This window comes from Hemitrygon akajei, chromosome 12, assembly GCF_048418815.1.
Source record: "Hemitrygon akajei chromosome 12, sHemAka1.3, whole genome shotgun sequence".
Classification (NCBI taxonomy): domain Eukaryota; kingdom Metazoa; phylum Chordata; class Chondrichthyes; order Myliobatiformes; family Dasyatidae; genus Hemitrygon; species Hemitrygon akajei.
This window is the reverse complement of record NC_133135.1, coordinates 104,629,804-104,648,695: the sequence shown is the minus strand read 5'-3', so window position 1 is coordinate 104,648,695 and position 18,892 is coordinate 104,629,804. Positions and strand designations below refer to the sequence as shown.

General features: G+C 47.3%; 2 protein-coding genes across 2 annotated transcripts in view; one reads left to right on the top strand and one right to left on the bottom strand.

Moving 5' to 3' along the window:
• LOC140736644 (E3 SUMO-protein ligase ZBED1-like) overlaps nucleotides 1–4,100 on the bottom strand; it is a 13,938-nt gene extending 9,838 nt beyond the window's left edge. The window contains exons 1-2 of the mRNA XM_073062455.1: nucleotides 3,902–4,100; nucleotides 823–1,165 (exon numbers count right to left, since the gene is read on the bottom strand). Coding sequence (XP_072918556.1) covers nucleotides 823–1,133 — 311 coding nt within the window. The 5' untranslated portion in view covers nucleotides 1,134–1,165; nucleotides 3,902–4,100. The remainder of the gene's footprint in view (nucleotides 1–822; nucleotides 1,166–3,901) is intronic.
• mrps12 (mitochondrial ribosomal protein S12) lies at nucleotides 1,132–18,892 on the top strand. Its single transcript, XM_073062454.1, has 5 exons — nucleotides 1,132–1,161; nucleotides 4,013–4,200; nucleotides 7,614–7,701; nucleotides 13,584–13,647; nucleotides 18,262–18,892. The coding sequence occupies exons 1-5, from the start codon at nucleotides 1,132–1,134 to the stop codon at nucleotides 18,684–18,686; spliced, it is 795 nt and encodes a 264-aa protein (XP_072918555.1). The 3' UTR covers nucleotides 18,687–18,892.

The following is an 18,892-nucleotide window of genomic DNA, read 5'->3' as shown; positions in this document are numbered from 1 at the left end:
GTGGTGTGGGACCTGAGGCTCATTGTGGTGAGTGAAGTTATCCACACTGGTTCAGGAGCCTGATGGTTGTGGGGTAATAACTGTTCCTGAACCTGGTAGTGTGGGTCCTGAGGCTCCTGTACCTTATTCCTGATAGCAGCAGTGAGAAGAGAGCATGTCCTGGGTGGTAGGGGTCCCTGATGATGGATGCTGCTTTCTTGTGGCAGTGTTCTTATCATTAAGGACCCCCACCATAGGAAACGAAATACCCCCTCCTTTCCTGGTATCAGCCCATGAGGTGCCCAAACCAGTTACGTACATCCAGTTCTTTAGCCGGAGAGTGGTGAATCTGTGGAATTCATTGCTGCAGAGGCCAAGTCTTTATGTATATTTAAGACAGAGGATAATAGATTCTTGACTAGTCAGGGCATGAAGGGATACGGGGAGAAGGCAGGAGTTTGGGGCTGAGAGGGAAATGTATCAGCCATGATGAAATGGTGGAACAGACTCGATGGGCCAAATGGCCTAATTCCTCTCCTATGTCTTATGATCCATTGTTCACATGTTTATACTTTGGGTAAAGACACAGTACACGTATGATCCACTGTTCACGTGTTTATACTTTGGGTAAAGACACAGTACACGTATGATCCACTGTACACGTGGTTATACTTGGAATAAAGACTCACAGTACACATATGATCCACAGTTCACGTGTTTATACTTTGGGTAAAGACACAGTACACGTATGATCCACTGTACACATGGTTATACTTGGAATAAAGACTCACAGTACACGTATGATCCACAGTTCACGTGTTTGTATTTGGGTTAAAGACTCACAGTACACGTATGATCCACAGTTCACATTTACACTTGGAATAAAGACTCACAGAGCTATCAATGCCAATAAGTTCAGTGATCTTGGGACACCGCTCCTTCACACCGGCAGTCTTCTCTGCGGTGCTTTCAGCGGCCGGCAGGTTACCCCCATCGCTCTCCTCTGTGATGTGGATGTGATGATTACGTTGCAGGTGTAACCGCAGCACCGTGCTACTGCCGGAGCACACCAGCTGGGCGCCACACACGTTGCAGATGATGGACTTGTCGTCCCTCCGCGTCACGTACTTCCAGACTTCGCCGATGCGGGGCATGGCTCTTCACCTGCGACTCCGCAGCCAGGTCACTGAAAGAGGGCGAAGACATCACACTCCTTCTGCAAACGCCCGACCATAGCACAGACCTCCAGCCAGCACCTCACCTCAGCATTCCCACTTCCCTACACCCTCCTTCCCTCCATTCTCTTCTGCCACATTCCCTCCATTCACCTCCCTCTTTCTGGAGGCCAAATACGGCCTGCCTTGGAGCTAGAGGCCTGTGTAAGCGCACGTGGGTGGGTTGGAGGAACAGGGTTTGCTTTGCTGTCGTTGCTTTGTGCTTGTTGTGTTCGGTGTTGTTCTGCCGAGCCAGGCTGCGTTGGCACTGGAACGTGTGCCGACACTTGTGAGCTGCCCCCAGCCCGTTCTTGGTTGTGTTGGCTGTTAACACAAACAATGCATTTCACAGCAACACACACAAAATGCTGGAGGAACTCAGCAGGTCAGGTAGCATCTGTGGGAAAAATGTAAACAGGCCGAGACCCTTCAGCAGGGCTGGCAAGGAAAGGGGAAGACGCCAGAATAAAAAGCTGTGGGGAAGGGGAAGATGAAGCCATGATAGCTCAAGGGCTGGAGAGGAAAGAATCTGATAGGAGAGGAGAGTGGACCATAGGAGAAAGGGAAGGAGGAGGGGACCCAGGGGGAAGTAAGAGGCAGGTGAGGAGAGGTAAAAGATCAGAGTGGGGAAATAGGAGAGGGGGGAGAATTTGTTCAGCGGAAGGGGAAATCGATGTTCATGCCATCAGGTTGGAGGATGCCCAGGTGGAATACAAGGTGTTCCTCCTCCACCCTGAGGGTGGCCTCATTATATCACTCTGTGTTCCAATGCACGTGTGATAAATAAATAAATGAATCTGAACCTTCCTTTTGATCTGGCTTAGCTCAGACTTTTTATCCTTCCTACGTGATCATTCCCTGGACCCCCCAAACCCTCATCTTCCTTCCTCATCGTCTTCCCATTACCCTCAATCCCTCCTCCACTAACCCTACATTATTCCCTCCCTTTCTCCCTATTCCCCTCAGCTGCCTGCTTCATTGTACACCCCTCATTCTGTCCCCCTTTACCTCCCACCACTCCATCTCTCTGTTCTCCTTGTCACCTCTCTTCCACAGTTATCCCCATCTTTTATCATCTTCCCCATTCCCTCATTTATTATCCATCTTTCTCATTCCCCTCATCCGCACCTTTCATTCCACCCCCCTCCCATTCGGGTGCATTCTGGAGATATGGAATATAACAAATATTAATTTTCACAGCAACCAGTCTCAGATCTGATTGTGGATTGCTCGGGAAACGCCCAAATGACCTGACGTATTTGCATTTGCATGAATGCAACTCAGAGACCGGTTAACTAGTAATTAACTTTGATTTTGGGTGTCTTGGTGTGAAGATCCAGGTACACATTTGAAAAGTTATATGTAACTCATGAACACAGTGTAGCTATAGAAATTGACCTGTTACCTTTGCCCTTTAACAGATAAAAATGTGCCGTATTGTTGGGTCTGGGAGTCTCGGCTCTCCCACGAGTGCCTCAAAGGCTGTCAGCTTGTGTGTGTGTGATAAATAAAGATTTTTATATCTACCAGTGGCTTCATTCAGTCACAACAATCCTCACCCTCATGTGTTCCACCCCTCCTCCACTCCAATACCTCATTTCTCAAATCCTCAAACTTAGACCCACTTCCCCTCTCATTCCCTTCCTCCATCCCTTTCCCTATCCTACCCACTCCCTCCCAATCTTCCCCCTTTCATTCTTTATTCCCTTTACCCACATTTCTCATTTTCCAACTCCCTCCACCCTTATTCTCTATCCTCTCATTCCCTCCATCCTTCCCTCTTTCCCTCAATCATCCCACCTTCCGACCTGTTTGTCATTTCCTCTGTCCACTACCCACAGCTGCCCTGCCGCTCATTTCTCCCCTCCCTTCCTCATTCCCTCCCTCCATCACTCATTCCTCCCCTCCCTTCCTCATTCCCTCCCTCCATCACTCATTCCTCCCCTCCCTTCCTCATTCCCTCCCTCCATCAATCATTCCTCCCCTCCCTCCATCACTCATTCCTCCCCTCCCTTCCTCATTCCCTCCCTCCATCACTCATTCCTCCCCTCCCTTCCTCATTCCCTCCCTCCATCACTCATTCCTCCCCTCCCTTCCTCATCCCCTCCCTCCATCGCTCATTCCTTCCCTCATTTCCTCATTCCCTCCCTCCATCGCTCATTCATCCCCTTTATCCATTTTGCAACTCTTTCCGCCCTTGTTCTCTATCCTCTCATAACCTCCTTGTTCATTCTCTCCATCCTCCCTCTTTCCCTCAATCCCCCCCACTTTCCTACCTGTTACTCATTCCCTCCCTTCCTGTCACCCACTCCTTCCCCATCATCCATCCCTCCCTATCGCACACTCCCTTCCTCCATTATTCATCCCCACCCTCCATTACCCATCACTCATTCTCACCGTACTTCACTCATCCCTTCCCTCCATCACTCATACCCTCCCTCATTCATTCACTCTTTCCCTTCCTCCCTCCCACAGTCACTTTGCATCAGTCATACCCCGCTGTCACTCAATCCCTCCTTCCCTCCCTCACTCATCCCCTCCGTCACTCATTCCCCCCTCCTTCCTACAGTCACTTTCTATCTGTCACCACCCCCCGTCACTCAATCCCTCCTTCCCATCCTCCCAGTTATGCATTCATTCACTCACTCATCTCCTCCCTCCCTCCATCACTATTCCATTCCCCAGATTGCGGGGGTAGGCGGTCCTACCTACATCGCGGTCCGGGAGTCTGCGCTGCGGCCCCGGCCGCCACTCTGACCATAGGGCCGGGCGGGGCAAGCGGGAGGCCCGCGGGGGCTGAGCCGAGACTGAGGATTTAGATCCCGGCGCCCCGCCCGCGCTCAGCGGGACCGCGTTTCGAAAACGCGCCCGGCCGCCCCGCCTCTTGTCTGCCCGCCGCCGCCGTCCACCTCCTCCCCGTCGCCATCGCAACGCGGCCTAGTCCTGCTTCGAGCCCGAGTTCAGTCGGAAAAGAGCCTCGGGGTCGATTAGCGGTTGGTCTCCCCGGGTGAGAACGGAGGGGAATTTTATCGTGGGTCGATAGTCGCGGGATGTGGGGGGAGGTTGGGGACGGGGATTCAGTTTACTCCGACGGGCTAGTGAAGAGGGTCGATCATGAACTGTCGGTGCCGGCAATGGAGCGGTGGAGACCGGGTGGTGGGAGAGTGCTCCGGAATGGGTTTGAGGGAGCTCGTGGACGGGGGCCTCAGGTGGGGATTGGGGACGATGTTTAAATTCGTTTAGAAGTTAGGAAAGAGGCACGACAAGCTCCGTTCGCCGGCAATGCTCTTCCTGTGCTGCTTCATGGACCCAGCTTCTGCTCGTTGTCTTCATCAACTTTGCCTCCAATTTCCCACCCTGCCCTTAAATTCACTTGGTCCGTTTCTGACCGCTCTCTCCCCTTTTCCAATCCCTGGAGACAAACTGTGCACCGACATCTTTTATAAACTTGATTGCTGTAGTTATCTTCATTATACTTCTTCCCACCCTGTCTCCTGTAAAAAGGCTCAGTCCCTTTGTCTCGGCTGCACCTGTTCCCACGATGAGGATTTCCTTTCCAGGAGATGTCCTCCTCCCTCAAAGAACAGAGTTTCCATGCCTTCACCATTGATTCTGCCCTCATCCACATCTCTTCCTTTTCCTGGACATCTGCACTCACCACATCCTCCTGACACCGTAACAAGGAGAGAGTTTCTCTTGTTCATCTTCCTACCACCCGATGAGCCTCCCCATCTTCAGCCATCTCTCCTAAGGCATCCTGCCGCCAAACATGTCTCTTTAATCTCCTTTCCTCTCTCCGGTTTCTACAGGGATCTGTGATTCCCTTGTCCATTCATCTATCCCCACTAATCTCCCTGCCAGTGCCACACCTGCCCATTCACCTCCTCTTTTACTCCCATTCAGGGCTCCAAACAGTCCTTCTGGGTGAGGCAACACTTCACCCGTGAATCTGCAGGGGTTGTCCTGTGCTCCCCTCCATTGGTGAGGCCTGTCATGAATTGGGGACCGCATTGTCGATCACTTCTGCACCATGCACCAAAAGCAGATTTTCCCAGTGGCTATCCATTTTAACTGCTATTCCGATTCCCATTCCCGTTCCTCTCCACCTGTCGGTCTAGGGCCTCCTCTTGTGTCACGATGAGGCCACCCTCAGGGTGGAGGAGCAACACCTTGTATTTGATTTCCCCTTCCGGTCAACAAAAAATTCCTTCCCTCTGCCCTGCTATCCCCCACACTGGCCTCTTTTCATCTGTTCATCACCTCCCCCGAGCCCTGTTCTCTTTCCCTTTATCCCATGGTCCTCTCTCCTATCCTCTCCAGACCTCTATCTTTCCCACCCACCTGTCTTCACCTATCACCTTCTAGTTAGCCTCAATCCCCTTCCCCCCACCTTTTTATTCGGGCAACTTCTTCCCTTTCCAGTCCTGAAGAAGGGTCTTGGCCCAAAGATGTCGATTTTCCAAAGATGCTGCCTGACCTGCTGACTTCCTCTAACATCTTCTCTCTGGGCTCACAGCATCTGCAGAATCTCTTGTGTTTAGGCACAACACGTGTTGACTCACAGTCGTTTTATTAAGGGTTGATAGAACAGAGAGACCAGGAACACAACAGTGATGGGTCTACTATGGAAAAGAGATCATCTAGCATAAAACAGCTATTTTTAAACTACTGTGATAAGGAATATTCCATTCAAATTTGTAGATAAGGGACAACCAGTTAGAAAGTACTCATTCGAATAATACAGTACCAAGCTAACCAGGGAGAAACCACTTCTTCATTTCATGCGGAACAAAGAAACTTCCAGAACTATACTTTGTATAGCCACTAGACACATAATAAAAAAACTACTTAAAATGCAAGCAGAAAATTAATTGTTAAATTGCAGAACAATTAAATAGGCTAATCTAAGAATTAAACCGTCAAATCCAGCTGGGAGGAGGAAATGTGGGAGGGGGGATTTGGGACATGAATTCTCAGGTTTGCTCGGTTAGGTTGTGGATGATACTGGTGTTGAGGAGGGCAGGGAGGGAGGATGGCTGTTTGCGAGAAGAGGGAGGGAGAATGGCTGTCAGCAAGGAGGGTGAGGGAGGAAGAATGGTTGCTGGTGTGGAGGGTGAGGGAGGGAGGTGGCCTGTGAAGAGAGTGAGGGAGGTAGGGTGGTTGTCGTCAAGGAGATCGAGAGAGGGAGGAAAACTGCTTGGAGGGATAAGGGCTGGGAGGGAGATTAGTGGTGTGGGATGAATGGACAAGGGAATCCTTGCAAATTCAGAAATCGGAGATGCAAAGACACTTGGGAGTCCTTATGCAGGATTTCCTAAAGGTTAACTTGCAGATTGAGTCGGTGATGGGGACTCAAAGGCAGTGTTAGCATTCATTTCAAGTGGATCAAAATATAAAAGCAAGGGTTTGATACTGAGGCTTAACAAAGTATTGGTGAAAGTATTGTGAGCAGTTTTGGGCCCCTATCTGGGATGTGCTTGCATTGGAGAGGGTCCAGAGGAGGTGATCCCAGGAATGAAATTAAAGTTTGATGGCTCTGGACCTGTACTCGCTAGAGTTGAGAAGAATGAATTGGTGGGGGGGAGGGGAGTCTCATTCAAATCTATCAGTATTGAAATGCATCGATTAGGTGGATGTGCAGATGGTGTTTCCTATAGTGGGAGAGTCTAGGGCCAGAAGGCACAGCCTCAGAGTAGAGGGAAATCCATTTAGAATGGAGGTGAGAAAGAATTTCTTTTGCCAGAGTGGTGAATTTGTAGACTTCCTTGCCACAAATGGCTGTGGAGGCTAAGTCATTGAATATATTTAAAATGGAGGTTGACAAATCTGTAAAGGTATCAAAGGTTATGGCCAGAAGGCGCTGATTCCCTTAGTTTTTAAACCCTCTGAAGAATTTATTAAACTACTGTGTAACCGTAAAAAAGTGAATTAACAGTGGCTGTATTGACAGGAATAATATCTAACATTTTGGAAAATCTGCCCTTCCTCAGCACTAGATGATCAGTGTTTTACTAATTCACTGATTATACATATTAATTTGGCCTCAGCTACACAGGTCATCTGTAAAAAACCACCATGATTTTGAGCTCTTCTGTCTGCTTGGAACTCAGCTCCAGCCTCCGTAGTTTCCAGGACAGCTTCAAGTCAGTGTCCATCATTAAGGACCCTCATCACCAAGGACATGCCCTCTGCTCATTATTACCATCAGGACAGAGGTACAGGAGCACACACTCAACAATTCAGGAACAGGTTTTTCTCCTCTGCCATCCGAGTTCTGAATAGTCATTGACCTCATGAACACTACCTCACTACTTTTTCCCCACTATTTTATATATATTAAACTTGATTCTGATTCTGAAGCTGAACTCAGCAAACCACTTCGCCCACCTCTCATTTGATCTGTCTTCCCTTACTGCGCAGGACCGAAAACGTTCGGCTTCCTTCTACAGACCTGAAGAGATGTTTGCTGTGGGTACCATTCGGACCTGGGTTTCTTCGTTGTCTGCAGGTGAGAGATTTAGTCAGGAAGTTCAGGTTCAGATTAATTTAGTTATCACACGTACATCGAGACGGACGGTGAAAAGTGATGCTTGAGTCAACGACTGAGCACGTACTGAGGGCAGCCCGCAAGTGCTGACGTTCTGGTGGTTGTTGTGTTGGTTTGGGGTTGGAATGTCAGATATTGCCCCGTCCCTATCCATGAATGGATGTTGAAGGGGAACGGGTATAACTTGGATGTGAAGCTCCTCACTGTAAGGATTCTTGTTGAAGAGAGCACTGGTTATGGTTACTATTTTATAGATTTATTGAGTATGCCCACAAGAAAATGAATCTCAGGGCTGTATATGGTGATTTAGAAACATAAAAAACATAAAGCACAATACAGGCCCTTTGGCCCACAAAGCTGTGCTGAACATGTCACTACCTTAGAAATTACCTAGGGTTACCCATAGCCCTCCTTTTTTCTAAGCTCTATGTACCTGTCCAGGAGTCTCTTAAAAGACCCTATCGTATTCGCCTTCACCACCGTCGCCGGCAGCCCATTCCATGCACTCACCACTCAGCATAAAAAACTTACCCCTGACATCTCTGTACCTACTTCCAAGCACCTTAGAACTGTGCCCTCTTGTGCTGGCCATTTCAGCCTGGGAAAAAGCCTCTGACTGTGCCTCTCATCATCTTATACACCTCTATCAGGTCACCTCTCATCCTCAATCGCTCCAAGGAGAAAAGGCTGAGTTCACTCAACCTATTCTCATAAGGCTTGCTACCCAATCCAGTCAACACCCTTGTAAATCTCCTCTGCACCCTTTCTATGGCTTCTACATCCTTCCTATAGTGGGGTGACCAGAAACGAGCACATTAATCCAAGTGGGGTCTGACCAGGGTCCTATATAACTGCAACATTACTCTCAGCTCATAAGCTCAATCCCGCAATTGATGAAGGCCAATGCACCATATGCCTTCTTAACCACAGAGTCAAGCTGCGCAGCTGCTTTGAGTGTCCTATGGACTCAGACCCCAAGATCCCTCTGATCCTCCACTCTGCCAAGAGTTTTACCATTAATGCTATATTCTGCCATCATATTTGACTTACCAAAATGAACCACCTCACACTTATCGGGGTTGAACTCCAATTGCCACTTCTCAGCCCAGTTTTGCATCTTATCACTGTCCCGTTGTAACCTCTGACAGCCCTCCACACTATCCACAACACCCCCAAACTTTGTGTCATCTGCAAATTTACTAACCCATCCCTCCACTTCCTCATCCAGGTCATTTATAAAAATCACGAAGAGTAGGGGTCTCAGAATAGATCCCTGAGACACACCACTGGTTACTGACCATGCAGAATATGATCTGTTTACAACCACCCTTTGCCTTCTGTAGACAAGCCAGTTCTGGATCCACAAAGCAATGTTCCCTTGGATCCCATGCCTCCTTACTTTCTGAATAAGCCTTGCATGGGGTACCTTGTCAAATGCCTTGTTCAAATCCATATACACTATATCTACTGCTCTTCCTTCATCACTGTGTTTAGTTACATCCTCAAAAAATTCATTCAGGCTCATAAGGCACGACCTGCCTTTAACAAAGCCATGCTGGCTATTCCTAATCACATGCCTCTCCAAATGTTCATAAATCCTGCCTCTCAGGATCTTCTCCATCAACTTACCAACCAATGAAGTAAGACTCACTGGTTTATAATTTCCTGGGCTATCTCTATTCCCTTTCTTGAATAAGGAAACAACATCTGCAACCCTCCAATCCTCCAGAACCTCCACCATCCCCATTGATGATGCAAAGATCCAGAGGCTCAGCAGTCTCCTCTCTCGCCTCCCACAGTAGCCTAGGGTACATCTCGTCTGATCCCGGAAACTTATCCAACTTGATGCTTTCCAAAAGCTCCAGCACATCCTCTTCCTTAATATCTACATGCTCAAGCTTTTCAGTCCACTGTAAGTCATCTCTACAATCACCAAGATCCTTTTCCATAGTGAATACTGAAGTAAAGTATTCATTAAGTACCTCTGCTATCTCCTCCGGTTCCATACATACTTTTCTACAACTCTGTGACAATGACGCATGCAGCGTATGGAAAGGACTGCACACCATCCCAGACTTCAAGAGGAAACACAGCAGTACAGCCAACATTGCTGCCTCACTCCCGGTAAAGCTAAATGTTTTTTACGCTCGATTTGAGTTTAATAGGATTGAACCCCCGAGGAGAGCCATCGCCGAGACCTGCACCTTGGTCATTTCCGAGGCTGAGGTACATAGAACATTCCAACGTGTCAACAGCCACAAAGCAGTGGTGCTGGACGATATCCCAGGGCACATCCTCAAAGTGTGGGCTGAACAGCTGGCTGATGTGGTTACAGACATTTTTAATCGCTCCCTGTCCCAGTGTGAAGTACCCTCCTGTTTCAAATCGTCCATCATTGTCCCTGTAGCTAAGAAAATCAACGTAGCATGCCTGAATGGTTGGTGTCCTGTCGCACTCACCTCAATAAAAAGCAAATGCTTTGAGAGGTCGGTTAAAGATTACAGCCACAGCACTACACACCGTTCTAACTCACCTGGAGAAGAGGGATGCATATGTTAGAACGCTGTTCCTGGACTACAGTTTAGCATTCAACACCATAATTCCCTCCAGACTTGACAGGAAGCTCAGAGACCTTGGCCTGCACCCCGCCTTGTGCAGCTGGATCCTGGAATTCCTCTCGGATCACCGACAGGTGTAAGGATGGGCTCTCTCACCTCTGCCCCTCTGATCCTCAACACAGGTGTCCCAGGGTTGTGTTCCGAGTTCCCTTCTTACTCCCTTTACACCCACGACAGTGCTGCCACACACAGCTCCAATTGACAGCTTTGATCGGCCTTGTTTCCAGCCTACAGAGGAGAGGCTGACCCCCCTGACCCCGTGGTGTCAGGATAGCAACCTCTCTCTCAATATCCAAAAAACAAAAGAGCTTATTGTGAACTACAGGAAGAACGGAGAGAGGCTTGGCCTGATCAATATCAATGGATCTGGAGCTGAGTGAGTAGTTTCAAGATTCTCGGTATACTCATCACCGATGCTGTCACCTGGACTGTACACATCGGCTTTGTGGCAAAAAAAGCACAACAGTGTCTTCCACCTCAGGTGACTGAAGAAGCAAGGGCCCCCAAATCGTCAAGACCTTCTACAGGGGCACCATTGAGAGCCTACTGACTGATGTATTGCTGCCTGGTACAGGATCTGCACCAACCTCGATCACTGGGCACGGCAGAGAGTGGTACAGACTGTCCAGCACATCTGTGGATGTGAACTTCCCTCCACTCAGGTCATTTATAGCAGCAGGTGCAGAAAGAAAGCCTGGAAGATCATCGTGGTCACCAGTCACCCCAAATATAAACTGCTTCCATCTGGCAAATGCTATCACAGCATTAAAGCCAGGACCAACAGGTTACAGGGCAGCTTCTTTCTACAAGCCATTAGACTTTTAAATTTAGCAATGGAGTCATAACGCAAACAGTTTTATTCCCTCACATTATGGAATGGATGTAAGATTTTAAATAAATTCAAAATGTAATATCAGAGAGTGCATACAGTATACAACCTGAAACTCTTTCTCTTCACAGACATTCACAAAACAAGAGAACCACAAAGAATGAATGACAGAAACATATAAGAACCCCAAAGCCCCCTCTGCCCCTCTGCCACTCATACCAGCAGGAAGCACCAGCACCCATGACCCACAAAGCAAGCAATAACAAAGCCCCCAAGAGTGACCTTAGTCTGCAGTCTAACTAAAACTATTGAACAATTCGACATGTCACAGGCTCCCTCTCTCCCTAACAACAGTCAGAGAGGTGTCACCAGTTCACAGTGACGGGAGACCAACAAAACAACTCACTGATTATGATGGTACAGGCTGCTGTGTCACTTGTCTTCTGACTCGAGAATCGGCAGCAAATTCTACCCCACCATCGAGACAATGTAATCCAACTTAATAATTCAAATATTCATCACTGGTTGGTCAGTGTAAAGCACCTTCTTACCTTTGCCTGTTTACCTGTGGAGATTCAGAATGGATCCCAGAATCCTGGCTTGCAGTTCCACTGTGGACCTGGGGAACTCAATATATAAATTGCAGGTTTACCTGAGGCCTTGCTGAGACTGCTCCTGGGTCAGACATGTTTCACGTGCTGACCTGTGAATGGGTGAACTTCAGCAAAGATTCACCACGCTGGTTTCTGTGAGGGTGGGCTTCCGTAGTCAGGGGGGAAAGTAGACTGGGGTTCTCTGCATTCTGGAGCTCTCAGAGGATGTTCCCTTTGCCTGAGGAGTCTGGCCTCAGGGCTGAATCTCTGGTTCACCTGGGATCAGGACGATTTGCAGACTCAGGGTGTGGTGAACCTTTGGAATTGTGTAGCCAGGGCTCAGTCTCAGAATGAAGGGCAGGCTCATCTGAGATCATGAGGATTGCAGTCAGAGTGTGGTGAATCCTTGGAAATTTGTAGCCCAGGGTTCAGTCTCAGGCTTGCCTGGGACCAGGAGAATTTTGAAGATGGAGCATGGTGAATCTTTGGAATTGTGTAGCCAGGGAGAAGTTTTGTCACAGACTGCCGGTGGATTTAAGTGAGGGACTTGGTGACGGTGAGGGGCATTGGTCAGCTGTGGCTGCGGTGATTAGCAGGTTGTGTACTGCTGCATACCAGTGTGAATCCAGTGGAGGGGGTGACTTGGGCATCTCGATCAGCAGCCTGATAAAATATGTAAATAAATTTCCTGTGGGACGTGGACATCACTAACAAAGGTTACTGTCCCTTCCCAGTGGCCCTGGACACAGTCAGTGGTTGAGCCAGTTTGGATGTGGAGTTGCCAAGGATCAGGACCGCAGAATCACAGGGTTCAAATGGTTCAATTTATTATCAGAGAATATACACAGTAATTCTTACTCTGCACAGACATCCACAAAACATAGAATGAATGATAGAAGCATTAGACGCCCAAAGCCCCATCTCCTCCCACACGCAGCAGAGCATTGACCCCTCCCCCCCCCGCACCAGCAGAAACACCCTCCACCATGCAAGCAATAGCAAGAGCCCTCCCAGAGAGACCTTGAGCTAGAGTTTTAGGAGAATCAGAATCCAACTCAGTATCATTGGCAGACGTTGTGAAATGTGCTGTTTTGGGCAGCAGTACATAAACACTAGCGCAAGTCATATTGAAATAAACGGTTCAGAAGAGGAATAGTGAAGTGGTGTTCATGGACCAAATGGTGGAGCGGAAGAAACTTTTCCTAAAACATTGAGTGTTCAAGATTGTTTAATGTCATTTCCAGTATACAAGCGTAAAGAAGAATGAAATAATCCGGATCCAATATAGTACAACAAAAACAGAATAAGCTAAAGAGCACAATGATAACTATAAAAAATGCAATAAATATAAATACATCATATAGCTTATATACATTGAATGTATGTCCATAAAGTGACGCTAGACACAGGAGTGTCTGTACATAAGGTGATAGACAGGAAGTTATAAAGTAGTGGTGGGTGGGGGTGTGGAGGGGTGGGTCAGTGGGTGGAGGTGTCGTTCAGCCTTACTGCTTGGGGAAAGTAACTGTTTCTGAGTTGGTGATCCTGGTGTAGCCTTCTCCGTGATGGGAGTGGGACAAACAGTCCCTGAGCAGGGTGGGATCCTTCGTGCTGTCACTGGCCCTTTTCCCGGCACCTTTATTTTTTAGAGAGAGAGAGATATATATATATATAGCTGTCTGTGGCAGCCTTCTTGAAAATCTGCTAGTTAGTCAGTTAAAAATAGTCCAATAGTCCTGAAGCATGGAGATTGCCTCATTAGTGATGAGTGATGGTCCACTTGACTGGTTTCTCCATTTTCAGCAGGCGCTTTGTGATGGATTACACACACAAACAAACCCTGCCTTGTCATTCTGCTGTTGTTGTGGTGAGTGTAGGCACTTCAGTGTCTTTCCTGCTATATTCTCATAATTGACCCACTACATACATTGAGTCAGACACAAAAGTTTAGTTGAATTTTATTCTTTATTTGTACATAACTGTAATTGTGTTCAGCGTCCTGCTGTTTGACGCTGTCATTTCCCAGTAGTTCCACAGTGTCTGGATTTATAGAGCATAGAACAGTACAGGGCAGGTACAAACCATTTGTCCCACAATGTTGTGCCAAACCAGCTAAAATACAAATGAAAAACACCCAAACACTAATCCCTCCTCCCGACATCATGGCCATATCACTCCATCTTCCTCACTCCATGTGCCAATCTAAACGTCTCTTAAAAGCCTCTAATGTACTTACCTCTATCACCATTCCAGGCATCCACCACTCTCTCAATAAAAAAACTTGCTCCTCACATCCCCCTTTGAACCTGCTGCCTCCCACTCTCACAAACAGAAGTATCTACCTTAAGTACAGTATTCAATAGACAATAGACAATAGGTGCAGAAGTAGACCATTCGGCCCTTCGAGCCTGCACCGCCATTTTGAGATCATGGCTGATCATCTACTATCAATACCCGGTTCCTGCCTTGTCCCCGTATCCCTTGATTCCCCTATCCATAAGATACCTATCTAGCTCCTTCTTGAAAGCATCCAGAGAATTGGCCTCCACTGCCTTCTGAGGCAGTGCATTCCAGACCCCCACAACTCTCTGGGAGAAGAAGTTTTTCCTTAACTCTGTCCTAAATGACCTACCCCTTATTCTCAAACCATGCCCTCTGGTACTGGACTCTCCCAGCCTCTGGAACATATTTCCTGCCTCTATCTTGTCCAATCCCTTAATAATCTTATATGTTGCAATCAGATCCCCTCTCAATCTCCTTAATTCCAGCGTGTACAAGCCCAGTCTCTCTAACCTCTCTGCGTAAGACAGTCTGGACATCCCAGGAATTAACCTTGTGAATCTACGCTGCACTTCCTTTACAGCCAGGATGTCCTTCCTTAACCCTGGAGACCAAAACTGTACACAATACTCCAGGTGTGATCTCACCAGGAGACCCTGTACAAATGCAAAAGGATTTCCTTGCTCTTGTACTCAATTCCCTTTGTAATAAAGGCCAACATTCCATTAGCCTTCTACACTACCTGCTGCACTTGCTCATTCACCTTCAGTGACTGATGAACAAGGACTCCTAGATCTCTTTGTATTTCTCCCTTACCTAAATCTACACCGTTCAGATAATAATATGCCTTCCTGTTCTTACTCCCAAAGTGGATAACCTCACACTTATTCACATTAAACGTCATCTGCCAAGTATCTGCCCACTCACCCAGCCTATCCAAGTCACCCTGAATTCTCCTAACATCCTCATCACATGTCACACTGCCACCCAGCTTAGTATCATCAGCAAACTTGCTGATGTTATTCTCAATGCCTTCATCTAAATCGTTGACGTCAATCGTAAACAGCTGTGGTCCCAATACCAAGCCCTGTGGCACCCCACTAGTCACCACCTGCCATTCCGAGAAACACCCATTCACCGCTACCCTTTGCTTTCTATCTGCCAACCAGTTTTCTATCCATGTCAATGTCTTCCCCCCAATGCCATGAGCTTTGATTTTACCCACCAATCTCCTATGTGGGACCTTATCAAATGCCTTCTGAAAATCAAGGTACATTACATCCACTGGATCTCCCCTGTCTAACTTCCTGGTTACATCCTCGAAAAACTCCAATAGATTAGTCAAGCATGATTTACCCTTGGTAAATCCATGCTGGCTCGGCCCAATCCTATCACTGCTATCTAGATATGCCACTATTTCATCTTTAATAATGGACTCTAGCATCTTCCCCACCACCAATGTCAGGCTGACAGGTCGATAGTTCTCTGTTTTCTCCCTCCCTCCTTTCTTAAGAAGTGGGATAACATTAGCCATTCTCCAATCCTCAGGAACTGATCCTGAATCTAAGGAACATTGGAAAATGATTGCCAATGCATCCGCAATTTCCAGGGCCACCTCCTTTAGTACCCTAGGATGCAGACCATCTGGACCTGGGGATTTGTCAGCCTTCAGTCCCATCAGTCTACTCATCACCGTTTCCTTCCTAATGTCAATCTGTTTCATTTCCTCTGTTACCCTATGTCCTTGGCCCATCCATATATCTGGGAGATTGCTTGTGTCTTCCTTAGTGAAAACAGATCTAAAGTACTTATTAAATTCTTCTGCCATTTCTCTGTTTCCCATAACAATTTCACCCAATTCATTCTTCAAGGGCCCAACATTGTTCTTAACTATCTTCTTTCTCTTCATATACCTAAAAAAGCTTTTGCTATCCTCCTTTATATTCCTGGGTAGCTTGCGTTCGTACCTCATTTTTTCTCCCCGTATTGCCTTTTTAGTTAAGTTCTGTTGTTCCTTAAAAAATTCCCAATCATCTGTCCTCCCACTCACCTTAGCTCTGTCATACTTCCTTTTTTTTAATGCTATGCAATCTCTGACTTCCTTTGTCAACCACTGTGGCCTCTTTCCCCCCTTTGAATCCTTCCTTCTCCGGGGGATGAACTGATTTTGCACCTTGTGCATTATTCCCAAGAATACCTGCCATTGCTGTTCCACTGTCTTTTCTGCTAGGATATCCGTCCAGTTAACTTTGGCCAGCTCCTCCCTCATGGCTCCATAGTCTCCTTTGTTCAACTGCAACACTGACACCTCCGAGCTGCCCTTATCCTTCTCAAATTGCAGATAAAAAATAAGTGATATTATGATCACTACCTCCTAATGGCTCCTTTACTTCAAGATCGCTTATTAAATCCTATTCATTACATAACACTAAATCCAGAATAGCCTTGTCCCTGGTCGGCTCTCGTACAAGCTGTTCCAAGAATGCATCCCGTAGACATTCTACAAACTCCCTATCCTGGGGTCCAGCACCAACCTGATTCTCCCACTTCACCTGCATGTTGAAATCCCCCATAACTACTGCGACATTACCTTTGCCACATGCCAATGTTAACTCCCTATTCAACTTGCACCCAATATCCATGCTACTGTTTGGTGGCCTGTAGACAACACCCATGAGGGTCCTTTTGCCCTATCTATTCCTCAGTTCTATCCACACAGACTCTACTTCTCCTGATCCTATGTCCCCCCTTGCAAAGGACTGAATCTCATTCCTCACCAACAGGGCCACCCCACCCCCTCTGCCCACATTTCTGTCCCTACGATAGCACGTATACCCTTGTACATTCATTTCCCAGGTCTGATCTCCCTGCAGCCGTGTCTCCGTTATCCCAACAACATCATAGTTACCCATTCGCACCTGAGCTTCAAGCTCATCTGCCTTATTTCTGACACTTCGTGCATTCAGATATAGAATTTTTAGCCCATTTCTCCTCTCTCTGTTTGAATCGCTGCCTATTGTGCTTAACCCAGCTCCCTGAACTCCCATCAGACTATACGCCCCTAGAATGATGATGACACAATGGTTGGCGGTGTAGTGGATAGTATGGAGTTTCAGCAGGATATTGATAGGATGCAAAACTGGGCTGAGAAGTGGCAGATGGAGTTCAACAAAGATAAGTGTGAAGTACTTCATTTTGGTAGGTCAAGTATGATGGCAGAATATAGTATTAATGGTTAGACTCTTGGCAGTGTGGAGGATCAGAGGGATCTTGGGGTCTGAGTCCATAGGATGCTCAAAGCAGCTGCGCAGGTTGACTCTGGTTAAGAAAGTGTACGGTGTATTGGCCTTCATCAATTGTGGAATTGAATTTAGGAGCTGGGAGGTAATGTTACAGCTATATAGGACCCTGGTCAGACCCCACTTGGAGTACTGTGCTCAGTTCTGGTCGCTTCACTAGAGGGAGGATGTGGAAACTATAGAAAGGGGGCAGAGGAGATTTACAAGGATGTTGCCTGGATTGGGGAGCATGCCTTATCAAAACAGGGTGAGTCAAGGGCACTCAGCCTTTTCTCCTTGGAGTGATGGAGAATGAGCCTGTCCCTGATCAGACCATGATTCTCTAAATGCCTATAGATCCTATCTCTAAGAATCTTTTCCAACAGCTTTCCCACGACAGACGTAAGGCTCACTGGTCTATAATTACCCGGACTATCCCTGCTACCTTTTTTGAACAAGGGGACAACATTTGCCTCCCTCCAATCCTCCAGTACCATCCCGTGGACGAGGACATAAAGATCCTAGCCAGAGGCTCATCAATCTCTTCCGTCACCTCGTGGAGCATTTTTTACTAATTTCACTAATCTTTACAAGTTTTTTTTTTGACACACCTAATATGCACCCTTGCATTAAAGTGCTGAGTTGCTCCAGCCATTTTTTTCCCTCTGGTAAAATTAAAGGTTAAAACCCAGGTCTTTAGCACTCCTGTAAGTCCTCCCTGATGGTGGCAATAACATTTCCCATGTGTGAGGGACCTCAGTGATGAATGTCGCCTTTTGTCCTTGTTGCTGGAGAGATTATAGTTTTAGTTTTAGAGAGAAGTATTATATTTAATGAACTGAATTTAAATTCCCCAATAGTTGTGGGGAACTAGTTCAGTAACTTTGGTTCTAATTCAATAACTTTGCTCTGTTTCCCTGCAGGGGCAGTGAGGTTGGCGGGTTCCTCACCAACTTCCCTCCTCCAGCAAGTGTTTACGTTGCCCTCTGCAGCTCAGTGGCAGAATGGCCGGTGCATGGCCACCCTCCACCAGATGCACAAGGCTGGCAAACCCAAGAGGCCCCCTCACAAGCTGGGCGCCACCTTTGGGCACCCTCAGCTCAAGGGTGTGGTACTCAAAACCATGATCCGCAAGCCCAAGAAGCCCAATTCGGCCAACCGCAAGTGTGCCCGCGTCCGGCTCAGCAACGGCAAGGAGGTGATCTGCTTCATCCCTGGAGAAGGCCACAACCTCCAGGAGCACAACATCGTGCTGGTGGAAGGGGGGAGGACACAGGACTTGCCCGGCGTCAAGCTCAAGATTGTGCGGGGGAAGTACGATTGTGCCCATGTGCAAAAGAAGTCGTGAGACCATCCCAGGACTCGATGTGAACTTTAAATGGTGTTTGTATTTAACAGCTGCTTCCTTGGGCATCCTCAAGGTCAAGTTTATTGTGATCTGACTGTACAACCAAATGAAACCACGTTCCTCTGGTCCATGGAGCACCCACACAGCACATGGAACAAAATATTGCCATAAATAATCAATAATTAATAAAATAAAATTAAAATGCA

Coding starts and splice junctions, on each gene's coding strand:
- mrps12 (XM_073062454.1), top strand. CDS start 1,132: ATGGCTCTTCACCTGCGACTCCGCAGCCAG. Junction 1,162..4,012: donor ACCTGCGACTCCGCAGCCAG/GTCACTGAAAGA, acceptor CTGAGGATTTAG/ATCCCGGCGCCCCGCCCGCG. Junction 13,648..18,261: donor GTCATTCTGCTGTTGTTGTG/GTGAGTGTAGGC, acceptor GTTTCCCTGCAG/GGGCAGTGAGGTTGGCGGGT.